At 35.6% G+C, this 16,481-nt stretch overlaps 1 protein-coding gene across 2 annotated transcripts in view; it reads left to right on the top strand.

The window, feature by feature from the left end:
• The first annotated feature begins 444 nt into the window (after positions 1 to 444).
• The window catches only part of Wdr36 (WD repeat domain 36), a 35,353-nt gene continuing 19,316 nt past the window's right edge, over positions 445 to 16,481 (top strand). The window contains exons 1-13 of one of the 2 annotated variants that reach the window (XM_013513044.1): positions 445 to 723; positions 2,551 to 2,578; positions 4,041 to 4,141; positions 4,838 to 4,955; positions 6,710 to 6,842; positions 8,347 to 8,401; positions 9,512 to 9,644; positions 9,884 to 10,059; positions 10,357 to 10,477; positions 10,698 to 10,763; positions 12,399 to 12,485; positions 13,617 to 13,762; positions 16,100 to 16,214. In XM_013513044.1, coding sequence (XP_013368498.1) covers positions 562 to 723; positions 2,551 to 2,578; positions 4,041 to 4,141; positions 4,838 to 4,955; positions 6,710 to 6,842; positions 8,347 to 8,401; positions 9,512 to 9,644; positions 9,884 to 10,059; positions 10,357 to 10,477; positions 10,698 to 10,763; positions 12,399 to 12,485; positions 13,617 to 13,762; positions 16,100 to 16,214 — 1,441 coding nt within the window. In that variant the 5' untranslated portion in view covers positions 445 to 561. The remainder of the gene's footprint in view (positions 724 to 2,550; positions 2,579 to 4,040; positions 4,142 to 4,837; positions 4,956 to 6,709; positions 6,843 to 8,346; positions 8,402 to 9,511; positions 9,645 to 9,883; positions 10,060 to 10,356; positions 10,478 to 10,697; positions 10,764 to 12,398; positions 12,486 to 13,616; positions 13,763 to 16,099; positions 16,215 to 16,481) is intronic. The other variant, XM_005382167.2, reaches the window with a different exon arrangement.

The raw sequence follows: 16,481 nt of genomic DNA, 5'->3' as shown, positions 1-16,481 counted from the left end.
AATTTCCTATTATTTTAAAGTAAATTCCCACACATATGATCTGTGCACGTGTATCTTCAGAATATAAAGATATTTTAAAACGTAATTACAATACTACCACGTACTTTAAAAACAACCATAATTTCTTAATATTATCAAATATCCAGTCTTCAAATATTCTCGCTAGTCTCATTCTTTATATTCACAGGTTGAACCTTTTGTCGTGCTAGTTAAGACACTCTCCTTTCCACATTGTTGGCCATCCCTTCCCTTGCGCTCCCCACGAGTAAAGCCCCCTCAGAACGCCAGTCTGGTTTCTTCCGGCAGCAACCGAGCCGGAAAGCACAACAAAACGTGCTCGCTTCTTTGGTCCGCGGAACCAAGTAGCGCCTCTCTTGCGTGCTCCGTGAGGAGCTCTTTTTATGTTGCACCGAGGCCAGTCTCCGCTGATGCGATTGGCAGTGGGCAGCGGAAGTGCCCGCCAATCTCCAGCTCGCGGAAAGGTTTTTCCAAGAGAGGTGGTGAAGGGCTGAAGAGCGCTTTCCAAGGGGCCGGGAGCTGAGAACTGGGGCGGCGGCGGCGATGGAACGCGGCGCGGAAGGCCGCACGGCCAGCGCGCTTTTCGCAGGGTTCCGGGCCCTGGGGCTGTTTAGCAACGATATTCCGCACGTGGTGCGGTTCAGCGCGCTCAAACGCCAGTTCTACGTAACGACCTGCGTGGGCAAGAGCTTCCACACCTATGACGTGAGTGGTGTTCTTCCCCCACCTCCCGAGGAGCGCCTTCCGCGCTTCCCAGCGCCGGCCCGGGGCAGCCCCGCCGCCCGGTACTTCGCAGCGCTTTCCTTTGTGGCCCAGCCCCGCGTCTCCACTCCCGGTTTGTTAGCGGCTGTCCCGGCGGCCACGTGCTCGGCCCTGGCCGTTCAGCGGGCGACAAGTCCCGAGGCAGCCTAGCCGGGGGCGAATACTGTGCTGTGCACAGCGTCGCGGTTCTGTGGCAGCGCAGTTGCTTAGTGTTTATTGGCCTTTCCCCGAAGATGTAAACATGAAGCATCCAAGTTCCGTCGCTCTTAAGGTCTTGCAGCTGGAAGGCTTGCAAAGCCGTTTTTGTTGGTAGTCGGTGACGCAAACTGCGTGGGAAATGTAGACCAAAAGCCGCTGGGAGAATTAGGGTGAGATTAAGATTTATGGGCTCACATTTGAGCACCTGGCACAGTGTCATTACAAGCCTTGCAGCAGTTTCGCAGCAGTTTCTTTGTAAGATAAGCCACATTATCCTGTAGCCCTCCTACATAAAATAAGAAAGATTAGAAAAATTAAGTTACTTGTCAAGATCCTCCTGCTTGTTAGTGGGTTTTTCTTTTTTTTCCTCTTTGCTAAAATCTTATTTCTGAGATGTAACGTCCCCTAAGTTTTTACTTTAACAAGTTCTGAAATCTTTGGTATGCCATCTTTTCTGACACTCAATTGTACACAAATGCATTTTGCCCTATGCTATTTCAAAGAAATTGTGGGGTTAGGAGAGTAACACATTTATATAAAAGTTTCACTGTTTACTCCACACCGCATTGAAATTTTGTCATAAAAAAGGTTTTTGAGATCCCCTTTCCTTTTAACATTGATGATACACTTTTAAATTTACTCTTCCCATAGCATTATAGCGTACAATTATTGCCTAAGGACTCTATTGGCTAAGGACTGTATATGCTTCTCATACCAGCCAATCATTTCATGTCTGAAATTGAAAATAATATGGGAGAAAAAAATAGCCTTAATGAGATCAAGTTTCTGATTTGGTGTATAAGTGCTCTGTCCTATGGCCATGGCTGTTATACTGTCCACAATCAGACTTCCTACAGATTAGCTTTTTGTACAGGGAAATTAGCCAGCTGTGGAGAGGCGACAGTGGTGGTTATAGCAGCTGCCATTTACTGAGCATTTACTGTATGACTGGCTCCATTCTATTTTACACAAATTTATAATCCCATTGAATTTTCGTAGTCCCGTAAACTGCGTAGCTGTTTTAATCCCTATTTTACAGATGAGGAATTTTAAGGATAAGGAAGTTGAGTAACTTCCTCAGGGTTGCATAGTTTGAATAATACCCACATATTGGAATCAGCAAATTACAGTCTGCAAGCCATTCCAGCCCACTGTTTATTTTTGAATAAACCAGGAGTTGTGAATGGTTTTGATAGTTTTGTACAGGTTGGAGGAATACATATTTCATGACATGAAAACTATCAAATTTCAGTGTCTGTAGATAAAAGTTTATTGGAATGCACTCATGCACATTTATTTATTTTATGCATCTGCTTTTATGCACCAATGACAGAGTTGAACTCACAGAGCCTAAAGTACATGTTCTTGGGCCCATTTACAGAAACTGTTTCGAACACTACTCTTGATGAAATTGTTGAAAATATAAATTTTCCTAATGAACATTAGGGTCAGTGTCTTTTTTAGGAAGGGCAGAGTAGACAATTTATGTATGAGTTTATGCTTTAATCTTCAGACGTTATAATTGTATTTGTTAATAAGAACTTACTAACTTTTTTTTCTTTTTGTAAACAGATTCAGAAACTTAGTCTGGTTGCAGTAAGTAAGTGTGAACTTCATTCTGAATTTTATGCATGTTTAGTATCTTTACTTTTTTATTGTAACATAGAATCCTGGGTGGAGGGAGCATAAGCCTAAATAGCAAAAACAGAAGTCCAGGACAGGGTCTTCATTGAATTTCACAATATTGACTTGGAAAAATACAAGCTAATTCTTTTTTAGAATGTCCTTCAATTTGAGTTTTTCTGGTGCTTTGTTATAGTTAGATTTAAGTTATGGATGTACTTCAGCAGGAATAACAAAGAAATTATGCTGGCTTGTCAGTGAATTCTATCAGAAGACACAAGTAGTTGGTTAATTCTATTCCTGACGGTGATAACTTTGCTAATTTGGTTAAAGTGATATCTGTCAGGTGGCTCTATTTTACAGTTACTGTGTTGCCTGGTGTAATTAATAAGTCTGTTGTGGTAAGATGCATTGAGGTTGTGTAAATATCCTGGTACTCTTCAGAGTTTCACCTGCTGCTCTTAGCACGTAGTGATGATACTTTCCTGAATCAGTTATTAGTGTGATGATTGCTAAATAGTAATTTTTGTTTTTATCATTTCCTTCTTCTGTAAGGAAGACATTTACAGGAGAAGTAAGAGAAGTTTGGGTATTTTTTCCAGTGGGAGGGAGATTTATTTTCTTGAACTGTTTAATAGAATAAAGGACTTGCCAAAGCTGAAAGGTACCAGTTTTACCTTCACATATGAGCCTTATTAGAGAAATACAGGAAACCTATAAGGAATCTATTGTGTATGTCTGATAATTTATGGTTTTCTTAAAAGATTAGAAGGCAAAAGAAAGACTTGTAACGTAAGTGGAATACAAAAGTGAATGATGAACCTATAAAAGTAATACTATGGAAACTAAATCTCAAAAGGAAACATGCTACATAGAAACACTTAGACCATCCTCTACTGCTAACCTCCTACCTCCAAAAGAAAAGTGCAGTGTGTCCATATCACTGAGCGAAATCAAGAAATTATGCCATATGAGAAGTGATAGGCGTATTTACTTTGGAGAAGACTGAGTGGAAACCATATCATGTTTAATTACCTTAAAAGTCAAGATGTAGAATACCATATGGAGTTCTTTGGAGTTGGTCCAAAGAGTAGATGTGAATCTAGGTCTTGATTTACTTTTAATTTTTATCTGGAGTTATTGGTGAACTTTATATTCTTAAAGATACTCACAGGAAGACTGCATTCCCATCAACTGGACTTTTGTGTATCAAGTGATGATTGTTTCCAGATACTTCCAAAAGCTTTTCATTTCTTCAAGATTATGTACATCTATGAATCCGACACATTTGTAACATTGAAGTCAAAACTCTTAGCTTTCATTACTATTGAAGGATATGTTTTAATGTTATAACCATGAAAAATGTTTTATATATATGTATATATTTTAACATTTCTGTTTCAAGATCTTTAAAAACCCTTATTTTACACTTTTTCTAGGTAATTCTGTTCCACAGGATATCTGCTGTATGGCAGCTGATGGGAGGCTAGTCTTCACTGCTTATGGGAATGTTTTCTCTGCATTTGCCCGTAATAAGGAGGTTTGTATCTCTGAACTATGTGAACTTGTACAGATATTTTTCTTCCTGCTGTTTACTCAGTTTTCTAGAGAAAGAGAAAATCACTTTCCCCTGTATATGTACATATGTACACTTATGCTTCCACACATGCATTATATATGGTTCATATGACGAGACTTCAATGAGTAAATTATATGAAATTGTGTTATTGCAGCATGATGAGAACTAAAACCATGGAGGAGAGGATATAGTTACAGTTATCAGCTACTCTAAGGGTGTTCTGTGTCAAAGCAGAAAGGTATAGAGGAGAAGCACTCTACATCCCCCTCTCCCATCTCATCTGGAGACCAGCTGGTGATAGAATGTGTAGAGGTCAGCCTTCTAGAATGTACCAGTTCTTTTGGTGCAGGGCGTTTGATTGGCTGAACTGGGTAAGGGCCCTAGGTGTGTGTGTATGCCTCTTTCCTAACCTCAGTAGGCAAGTGCTGTGCCCTTGGAGGTCAGTCTAAGGACTAAAATATCTCTGTTAATTAGTCTGTGCTTTACTTCGTTATTGCTCTTTCTGAGGGAGCAAAGAATATGCCTGGTTCCTTGCTGTTTGGACTACATTTCTTAACATGAACATTTGTAGGAATAGCTTGCTTTTTGGATAATGTGACTAGTACTGTATGGTATATAAGCAATAATATGGAATTCTTTTAAACTTTGACATTGTAGGTAGTACATACCTTTAAGGGTCATAAGGCAGAAATCCAACTTTTGCAACCCTTCGGAGATCACATTATCTCTGTTGATACTGACAGCGTTCTTATTATTTGGCACATATATTCAGAAGGTAAGAATCAACTAATTTATTTCCTTTACCTTGGGATGGTATGTGTAAAGTTAAAAAGATCTAGCAAGTACGATTTCTATACCAGAGGTTTCACATGTAAACAGTTAAAGAAGAAAAAAGGCTCTATGTTAAATGTAACCTATTTAATGTGTTCATCTCAGCTAAAACATTTTCCTTTACTGTTCTCCAAGGTTTTTTTTTTTTCCTCTGTGGAATGAATTTTTTTGTTTGTTTGTTTTTTGAGACAGGATTTCACTGTGTAGTACAGGTTGGCTTAGAACTTGTTTATATATCCCAGGCTTGCCTTGATCCTCCTGCCTCAGCCTCCTGAATGCTAGGATTACAGGCATGGGCCACCACACCCGGCATGTGGAATGAATTTTGATATATATTCACACCGGTGTAATTATTGATGAGTATTTTCAAGTTTTAGTAGAGGTTATAATAGTGAACTTGAAGATACTCTAATCTGAAGGAAAATATGTATATTTTTTGAATGATATGAAGATTGTATTTTCAAAGATTAGGAATTTATCACCAGAATATCTCCAGCTTTCTTTACTAAAATACTGGGGGGTCCATCCTGAATTAAATCTTTTAAATTCTTTAATCTGTTTACATTTTTAGTTGAAATCATTTCTCTGTTATCTATTGTTCAATGGAGTATATTTATTTTTTAGTAAATATCCTAGAGCAACAATGGCAGACTTTTTAGAGCTTTCAATAATCCAGATAGCCTGCTGTGGCACATGTGCCATAGGTTTGCAACCACTGTCCTAGAGATTACCCTTAAGGTAGTCATTCTGTGTTTTAACTGAGATTAAGAACCCTCTCCCCTATGTTTTGTTTTTCTTTGCTTTTGCTCAAGTAGGGGGATTAGAATGCTAGAACTATTCTCTATGAAGATGAATATTAAAAGGCCGAATGGAGCTGGAGGGACATCTCATTGGCAGAGTGCTTGCTTAGCATGCATGAGGTCTGGGGTTAAACTCCAACACTGTTTTGTTTTTGCTTTTTTTTCCCCAAACTTTTGTAAGGGTATAGAATCAGAGTGTTAAAACCCAATAGCTTCTGTCTGGTGTTGATGCCTTTTCTTGCTGTTAACAATATCAGGTTTTGTAAGAGTTTGAAGAATTGTTTGATTTTGTAGGAAGTGATTACTGTGCTTGCTGTGCCACTCCCTACTTCATAGGGTTGTAAGTTCTTTTCCTCTCCTCTATTAGAGATTCTTCTGTGCAAATTTATGAGAAGCCCTGTTCTCGACTTCACGGAGGTCTGACTCTTACTTTTCATAGCTTCAAATGGCTCACCAAGCTTTCCAGATATTTGGCTCCGACATAGAGCATTCACTCACTCATACATCTTAATCAAATTGTAAGATTATTAATGCTGATTCCAAGGATCATGTTTTATCCTTATTTTTTTTCTGTAAAGTAATTTGCAGTGAAATATGTATATTAGAATTTGTAGAAAATTTTTGACAGTTTAAATTGCCTTGAAAGGTTGTCCCCTTCACATTTATTTTATTTCCCAAGGAATGCTGATAGGTTATTTTACAAATGTTTGCTTTCTTTTAGCATATGGTTCTCTTCATGTGCTACACTTTTTCTTTTTGGTATATGTGCTGCCGAACAAGCACTCAACACAGGTGTATATATTATATACTTGTAAGTGATAAGAATATGGGTATATTAAATACGTTAAGCTATTTTATAAAAATAATTACCTGTTATTTATAACTTTCACCTTTGTAGAAGAATACCTGCAGTTGACTTTTGATAAATCAGCTTTCAAAATTTCTACAATTTTGCATCCAAGTACTTATTTGAATAAAATACTTCTGGGCAGTGAACAAGGAAGCCTGCAGTTGTGGAATGTTAAATCCAAGTAAGCACTTTATTTAAAAAATAACATTGGTAGTTCTTACCTTGTCCTTACCTACTACTTCCCGATACATTTTTAAGTCTCTCAATTCTCCTTGCCCTTCTATGTTTATTTGGAGCCTATCAATAAATACAGCTGGTTTTAAGAGCCGGGGATGTAGGTCAGTGGCATAAGTACTTGCCTGGCAAGCCTGATGTCATGAGTTCGATTCGTGGTACCAACAACAACAAAAAAGACATGTTGTAATCAATATGGCTGGTTTTAAAATTCTTGCTTATGGTGTTGCATATTCAAAAACTGGCATGTGGTCTAGACACATGATATGCAGCTTCATAAGTACTAACTAAAACGTACTTACTAATGGCTCATTATCTGGAAAGAATCTGTATAGCTATAGAGAGGGCTCTGTCTAGTAAAATGTTACAAGACTATCATTGGGCAGTATCTGGTTTTTGATTAACTAAGAAGGAAAGAGATAGTAAAGCAAATAAGTGATAATTTAGCGTTTGCATTTAGAAATAGTTTTCAGGGAAAAAATACTTTTCATCATAAACCATCAATATGGTAAATATCTGCTATAGTATTATTGATGTAGATTAAATGTTTGACTACTCCAGTTTCTTTTCCAAAGGACTTAGAAAATGCAAAAAGAAAACTTTTAATGTTTATCATAATTCCTAGTTTTGAATCACTAATTTCAGCTCATTTTAACAAATACCATTGACTGCCTACTCTGTGCCAGACTTGGGGATATCTACTGTGCTCCTAAGGTTATTTCCTTACGTTATTCATGTGATATTTGCAATTCTTCATTGTACTTTAAGTATTTACTGTATAAATTTTGAGTAATTTGTACCCATTTACAAAAATTAATATACGGCTTGATACTTTAATGATTATTGCTGAGTATTATTGTACTAATTGTAGATATCTATGCTCCATAGACTTATAATTTATCATTCGTGATTTGAATCTGAACCAGTAGCATCACTATTGTCATAAAGTAGTTCATGTAACACACAAGTACTATTTTGTTAAAGGCTAATATATTGTGTTCTCTTTAGTATTAATGTTTCTAGATAAACATTGCAGAGAAAAATGAGGTCTGCCTATAGTCCAAGATATTTTTTATTATGATATAAATAAAATGGTATTTTTACTCATGTAATTTTTCTTCTACTTGAATAATTTTTAGGGGGTACCAGGAATCAAACTCAGGACCTTGTGCTTGCCAGGCAGGCTCTGCACTGCTCAGCTATGTCACCAGTGAATAAGTTTTTAAAGAGATAGTATAGTGTAGCAATTTGCAGTCTAATCTCTAAAATGCATCTGGATCTCAGTTCTATTTTCTGGAAAATGGGGATAATGTTTGAGTATTACATTAGTTAATGTATGTTTTATGATAGTATGTGGTAGAGTAACCCCTCTTATCATTTCACTTTTTAATATATATTCCATTTTATTTTCCTTAAAAATATAGCTTTCAACTATTTTTTTTTTCTTGTAGTAAACTTCTATATACATTTCCAGGATGGAAAGTTGGCGTGACAGCTCTTCAGCAGGTTAGTCATTTTCTGTTAGAGAAGAAGAAATATTAGTAACGGGGTATTTTAAGTTCAGGGATCAACGTATTTTTAGACCTAAAGACAAAATAATAATATAACTTGGTTTATTTTTATAGTGGTTATCCTAAGGAAATGGAACTTTGAAAGTGTAGTTGAAAACTGGGAATGCTACCTTTGCCTGTAAAACTTTTTGTGCTTAGAATTGTACTGTAAACCTGTGGTTGCTGTGGGACTTCGTGAATCCTTCTGCAGGAATGTAACTTAGTACCTTATGGGTTTGTTAACACAAGAGAAACTCCAGGTCATACCAAGAAGTTCGTCAGGATATTTAGATTTATGGCTTGAAATAATTGGGCCAAAAATGCTTATGTTTATTCAATGCTAGACTCTTCCAGAAATAACCTTTTTTTTGTTTTTGAGTCAGTAAACCATGTATGAATGAATGAATGTCTATATAAAATCTAGTGTGTCTATTGTGTTAAAGCATTGTAATTATTGCACTATTATCATGGAACGTTAGTGCTAGAGCAGACTAGTTATACAACTTTTTTGCCTTTTAGCATATTTTACAGGTTTTTCCTACACACCTTGAGTGAACTTTCACTTCCTTTGTAGTTGACCCCTTATGGCCAGTCTTCATTTATTTTCTTTTTTTTTGGTTTTTCTCCGGTACCGGGAACTGAACTCACGACCTTGCGCTTGCCAGGCAGGCGCTTTTGCCGCTGAGCTAAATCCCCAGTCCCCAATTCATTTATTTTCTGTGGCTGATCTCTTCTGTTTCATCTGGTCGCGGATCTGTAGTGATTTCACACATCAGCTTCCTTTTCTGTGTGACTCTTTTGTTACCAAACCAGCTTTGTTTAGGTGTTGGGAGGAGATTTGAGTGGCAGAATTAAAGCTGGGAAGTAATCGGAAAAATCATTCCTAAATGCTTTCATGTTGAGTAACAGTTACAGTGTGCCAGAATAGTAATGGTTGTGCAGCTTTTTGCTACCTTTAAGAAGACATTTTATTTCTTTTGATAATGTATAAGTAATATACATATCATCAAGAGTATTAAAACTTCATTGCTTAAGAAAGTAAAAAGTTGAGTAATTTAATTTTCAGGCACCAGCTGTGGATGTTGTTGCTGTTGGTCTTATGTCGGGTCAGGTTATCATTCACAACATTAAATTTGATGAAACATTAATGAAGTTTCGCCAAGACTGGGGACCCATTACTTCAATTTCATTTCGCACAGGTAACTTAATTTATAAAAGTTAAGAATACTTGAAATGCTTTACTTTAAAGGTCATCTTAATAGATTTAAGGAAATCTTAACAGATTTTTTTTTGTGTAGTTTAGAAGTTAATAAAATACTGCAGGTAAAGGAACATGGAAAGATTATTGGTATAATCTTTTCTAACTTTATTATAAATAAGTTAAAAGAGAGGATGGTTAGGTTTTTGTTTTTCTTAACCTGTTTTATTTTAATAACAGATGGTCATCCAATAATGGCAGCTGGAAGCCCATGTGGCCATATTGGACTCTGGGATCTAGAAGATAAAAAATTAATCAATCAGATGAGAAATGCACATTCTACAGCAATTGCTGGACTGACGTTTCTCCATAGAGAGCCACTCCTTGTCACAAATGGCGCTGATAATGCTGTCAGGGTATTATGATTATTTTTGTTCTCTTATTAGCTCATCTGACCTACACTTTGGGTTATTATAAGCCTGCTTTAATGTATCAGTCTTGAATATAAAAAAGGGAAAGAATATAGAATGAGGCACTAATAATGACTGAAATGAAGTAAAAAAAGAATTGAAACTTATTTTTTCCCAGCTCCCAGTCCGGTGTCAGTGATCTGGTAGGTTGCCCAATACCAGTAGTGATTTCTGTAGTAGCTTAACTACTTGCAGATCAGATAGCACATAGTAGGAAAATGTTACCATTTTATTTCTTGGCAGGTGTGGATATTTGATGGGCCTGCAGGTGAAGCCCGACTTTTGAGATTCCGAATGGGACATAGTGCTCCTCTTACCAGTATCAGATATTATGGACAAAATGGACAACAAATTCTAAGTGCAAGTGAGTTTCAACCATCTGTCCTTACTGTTTTAGTATGTACTGAGAGACAGAAGCTCAGGATTCATTCAGTTTATTATTTACACATTTTTTAATTGAAGTGTTTAAGTGATCCTAAACTGTAACGTTGCCCTTTTTATAGAACCTAATTTTATAAGATCTGTGGTTCGCATGGCGCTTGTTTTGATGAAGTCTAATTAGGAATTTCTGTGTGTATCTGTAGGCCAAGATGGAACTCTTCAGTCATTTTCCACGGTACATGAAAAATTCAACAAGAGCCTGGGACATGGTAGGTCATTTGCAAGATAGAAAATAAGCTGCTGGTTACAAAAGAAACATTTTTTAGATTCTTGTGACAAAACTGGTGGAGGTTTTAGTAATACGTTGTCTTAGATAAAGAAAGTAAATGGACGAGGTACTAATAATATCCTAGTATCAAAGTTGCTGTGAAATAATGAAATCAGATTATTTAAAAATGTTAGGCATCTTGGGTGATAAAAATGCACTGCTGCCCCCCAGGAGAGACCGGTAACCTAATTTGTGCCTGTATATGCAGAATTTTACATAAGGAAACAAAATTAATCAAAGCATCAAAATAACCAGTCTCTGTCTCTCGATTTTTTTCTTTTTTTTTCTTGCTATGAAGGGCTCTTACTTTATTTTCTTGCTATGTTTTCTAGCCTTTGAAAGGTTTGTTGACTAAAAATGTTTTCCAGGGTAATCAATAGTCTAATATATACAAATATATACTAATAGTTTTAGTATATGTGCTGCCAAAGCATGCACAATAATCTTTTTAAAGTAATTATCCTAGACATTCATATAAGTGTATACTTCCAGATGAAAAATTTAAAATCAAATGATTTTAGAATCATTTTAAATTACATTGGAGATATTTTATATTTGATATCTTTTAAGAATCATCCAATCTAAGAATATGATATATTCTCATTCAAGTTGTCTTTTATAAAAAACATACTTAAGTGAAGTTTTAAGTTGTCTTTATGTTGGTTCTATGAATATGATTTTATTCAGTGACATTTTACTGTTATTATAAATGAAATCGTTGTTCACTGTATTATTGATTGTTGGTACCATGTTAGGAAGTTGGCTTTCTCATGAGATGTGATCAAAATATATGGTGAATGTTCAAATTAAAACTTAATGCAGTAAAAGACACGTTTTCTGTAATCCCCTTCAAAATATTCCTTTGACACTTAACCCGTCGTTTTTTCCACTTTCTGAAGCAGTTCTGGCAGTTTTTACTGGTGAATGTCTGGGATGAATGCTGTAGAAAGACAGGCTCATGAAAACATTAGTGTGTCCTCATTTACCTTATTCACTGGATCTGATACCATATGACTTCTGACTCTTCCCTAAAATCGAAATGACTGTGGAAGGTAAAATGTTTTGAATCAATCAAGGAAGCCAGGACAGCACAGCTAAAGATGCTTATGAAGGAGGACTTCAGAAAGTGGCAGGAACAATGGGATTTGTATGTTCAAAGTGAGGGGGAGTGTTACTAGGGGGGTGGATGTCAATGTGTCTTTTACTGTAACAGTTTAAAAATATTTAAACATTCATTGTATTTTTTGATCCCACCTCATAGTGATTAAACAGTGAAACTTTTCCTGATAATTATTTGGTTGCTTCTTTTGATTGACTTGATTGTATGACCACCATATCATTGCAGCGATTTTACCAGATCTTCAGTTATTTATACTTTATAATTTGTTTTCATGTCTTAATTACATAAACCAGATGTAAACAGTCAGTGGTAATAATGATTGCATTCTTGTTTTGCTCCTGACTTTAATGGGAATATCTTGAATATAGTTTGTGGCAATAAATAGATTGTTATGAGTATATGTACTTTTCATTGAGAAAGATATTCATAGCTATTACTTGTTACCCCTAACCTCAGGATTAATAAATAAAAAGAGAGTCAAACGTAAAGGACTTCAAAATGCCATGTCAGTAAAACTTCCACCTATCACGAAGTTTGCAGCTGGTAAGTAGCTTCATTCTATGTTTTAAGAAATTCTTCGTTGTTTTCTACTTACTTCTTTCGTTTTAATAACTGAATTTGCAGCTGTTGTTTAGAAAATAATCTCAAATTTGTGCTGATTTTGTGTATAGATTAAAATGAGTTGTTTGTAGCATGAATTTATTTCAGGCATTGTTATTTTCTGTAACAGGTACTGTTAGTAGTATTTTGATTTTATAGCCCTTTTCATTCTGTCATATGGCTGATACAATGAAAGCCACTAATGTGGAAGCATGAGAACTGAGATATGCAAGGACATAGAGCTATAACGAATCAACATTGAAGTACATTGAGATTTTAGTGTATGTCATTTGAGCAGAGCTTCTTTCCATTTAGAAAAATAAAACTCAGGAAATAACTGTGTAGATACCATTTCTGCTTTATGGTTATTATTTCAAGGGTATAACATCCTGTTCATTTTTTTTTTTCTTTTTTGACCACCTTCCTCTCTCGTTTTCTTAGAGCCTGAAGGATTTTTCCAAAACATACATCTGAATTATATCATCCAATTGTTTAAAATCTTTTAGTAGCATCTTCACTATTTTTAGGCTAGAATTTTCTCTCTGTAAAGGCTTTGAAGATTGTAGTGCATCCCTAGTTACCTTGTCCTGTTATGTCTCCCAAGAAAATACTTCACCTATTTGGTATCCTCAGTTTTGTTCAGTTACTGTTGGGCTTATTTTCAATAGGACTTTGCCAACCTCTGCCCAGCTAATTTTTACTTGTACTATTTTTTTTCAGGAAGCTATATATTACTTTCCCAAAATCTCTTAGTGAAACTTTTCCCAGGTTCTTTTATAATACACTATCATGCCATTACACTCTCACTATTATTTCTTATGTAGAAAATCTGTTGTTAACATGTGTTAACTTGAAGGAGTCATTCCACAGTGTGTACAACATCAGAATACATTGAACACCATCATACATAGTTTTTACTTGTCAGTTACAAATAATAATTGTTATATTGGAAGCTCATTGTTATCAGAGATAACCTTTTTACTATTCTATCTCTGGTACCTGATATTAAGGTGGAATATTAGGTGCTTAATAATGACAGCGTGAAGATCAGTTTATGATTTTAATTATTTGTAGAGTCAGCTCGTGAGAGTGACTGGGATGGTATCATTGCTTGCCATCAAGGTAAGCTATCCTGCTCAACATGGAATTATCAAAGAGCAACAATAGGCTCTTACTTTCTCAAGCCAAAAGAATTGAAGACGGATGACATCACTGCAACAGTAAGTGAACTTGTTTCTCCTTTAAAACTGACCTATGATAATTTTGTCCTACTCAGATTCCCTGATAACATTGTTCAAAAGAAACATGTAACATTGAGAAGTTATTTCCTGTTAAGTTTTGCAAGTTGCAGAGATTTATGTTACTACTTGAGGTTGGATGTAAAGTAGCATCCCAGCGAGTTTTTAATTTGTATTTCCTCAAGGATTTATGGTGTTTTCATGTGGTGATGGGCCTTTTGTATGTGTCTGTCCCTATACCAGTACTATATTATCTCAGTTATGTTAGCTTTATAAAAGTTTTGAAATCAGGAAGTTGAGTCCTCCAAGTTTGTTCTTGTTTTTCAGAATTGCTTTGGCTCTTTTGGTCCCATGAGTTCTAAGAATAGCCTGTCAATTTATGAAAGCACAGCTAGGACTTTGATTCTGTAGATCACTTTAAATGTTGCCATTCCTGACCCAGGAACAAGTTCTCTTGATAGTGTTTTATACTTGTCTATGTATGTCTCACACTTCTTTGATTAAATTTTTCCTGTATTTTATTCTTTACAGTGCTACCATAAGTGAAATTGTTATTTTGGGTTATATTAATCTTGTATCTTGCAACCTTACTGGATTTATTAGTTCTAATAATTTCTAAATGAATGCCTGTGCTTTTGACAGTGCTAAAGAGTATAATTCAACATTTAACCCTGTTGTGTACATACTTAAGTATATACATATGTATATCATGTACATATTTAAGTATGTAAGCTTTACTCTTAATAGTAGGAAAAGTCAGTCTTAAGCTTTTATATAATTGTCTAAACCATACAGATTCTGATTTATGTTTCTGTAGTTTACCTGTACAGTTTTGAACAGCAGTTGTAGTAGTAGTGGCAAAGATAGCAGCTGGTATTTTATGAGTGCTTACTTTGTTCCAGGCTCCTTGTTTGGCATGTATTTCAGATTATGTTCACAAATGTTCTGATTTGGTCTGTCATTGGCCTCTTTACAGGTGATGAGATTGAGGCTTAATGTAATGAGTGACTTGCCTATGGGTCAGTGAAGCTGATAAGTAGGAAGGCTGAAATTCGAGCCTAAGACTACTCATCCTGGCACCTGTATTGTTATACTCTATAGTAATCATTCATAATCAGGATTTTTACCATATAAATGATCCTCACTGGTGCTGAGTCCTTTTTCTGGCAACTTCAGCTACTTGAAACAAGGCCAGTAACCAGTAAAAAAAAAATTGTTAGACAGCCCATGCACCAAAGTATAATTTGTGACCCAAAGGTACTTCTTTTTTACTCTGTTTATTATGTCATAGGAAATAGAAGTAATAAATTTGGAAAGATTGCTGGAAGCAGGCACACTAACAACAATAAATCCTATTAAAATAAGTTGTAAAAAATGTAGCAGGGTCAAGAGAGGCCTTTATTACTTACAGATTATAGCCTGCTATCTTGATTAGTTCCTGAGGAAGTAACACTATAACACCACATAAATATGAGTTAATCAAAATAGATAAGGTTAAATTTTTGTTCTATTGTGCTCGCTTTGGCAGCACATGTACTAAGATTGGAAGTTTCTGTTCCATTTAGGAGGATAAAATGCTTTCTAAGCATGGGGTATTATTTCCTATGTAGAACATTTTTTTAATGGAATGACCTTTAATTATTTAGAAAAATATGTGTACATGAAACATTCTCATGTAATAGCCTAGAAATGTGGTATTTGAATGTTGCTATTCCTGACCCAGGAATATTGCTACTTCTGACACAAAATGGTGTATCAACTTTATTTTGCTTTGTATAGTTAAATATTAAACCTCAAATATTTTCTCCATTAAATCTCAGTTAAATATTTTCATTTAAGCCATCAAGCTCATCTGTTTTAATTCTAAATTCAGCGGTCTTTTGAATGATTTCTTTGGTGAATGACATCTGACTGACACATGAATAGTTGGAGATCTTTCTGGCCATGACCTAATAAATAGATTGTCCATCTTATGTTTTCAACATATGTCATATATTGCCTTCCTGATATCTCATAATTAAAGTATTTTGGTCTTTTTCATGGAGCATTCTAACTGATGGTATATCAGCTTCAGGAGCAATTACCAAAGTAAAGAAAAATAGGGAAAAATTGGGCTGCGGAGTGCTTTGCCGTTAACACTGCCCAGAATAAATTAAAATAAACAATCATCTTGATAAACAGTTCTCCTGACTTCATAAATTTCATTTGCTTTAACTTGTTATGTTTTGTTGTCTCATATAATTTATATGTACTTCTTTAAGAATGGAATAGGGTTGAATTATGTCATTGTATTTAATTTCTATTCTCCTATCCCTGAAGGCAGTGGATATAACTTCTTGTGGAAACTTTGCTGTAATCGGCCTCTCATCGGGAACTGTAGATGTGTATAACATGCAGTCTGGTATACATCGAGGAAGTTTTGGCAAGGATCAAGGTACTGAATTTTTTTCGTTTTTCTTTTTTTAATTAAAGTAAATTTTAGATAGTTTATCACAGCCCCATATAGCAGATACTATTGTTACATTTGTTATAAATATCATGTTGAAATAGTCAAAGAGAAGGAAGTCGTGGTCATATTCGGGGAAGGTAGGTGCTACAAAACAGATTACATTTTTAAAATTTTCTGCTGGGCATGGTGATGCACACCTGTAATCCCAGCACTAGGGAGACTGATGCAGGAAGATCACCATGAGTTCCAGGC

This window comes from Chinchilla lanigera, unplaced genomic scaffold (genome assembly GCF_000276665.1).
Source record: "Chinchilla lanigera isolate Chin_1 unplaced genomic scaffold, ChiLan1.0 scaffold00017, whole genome shotgun sequence".
Taxonomy (NCBI): Eukaryota; Metazoa; Chordata; class Mammalia; order Rodentia; family Chinchillidae; genus Chinchilla; species Chinchilla lanigera.
This window is presented reverse-complemented; position numbering and strand designations above follow the sequence as displayed.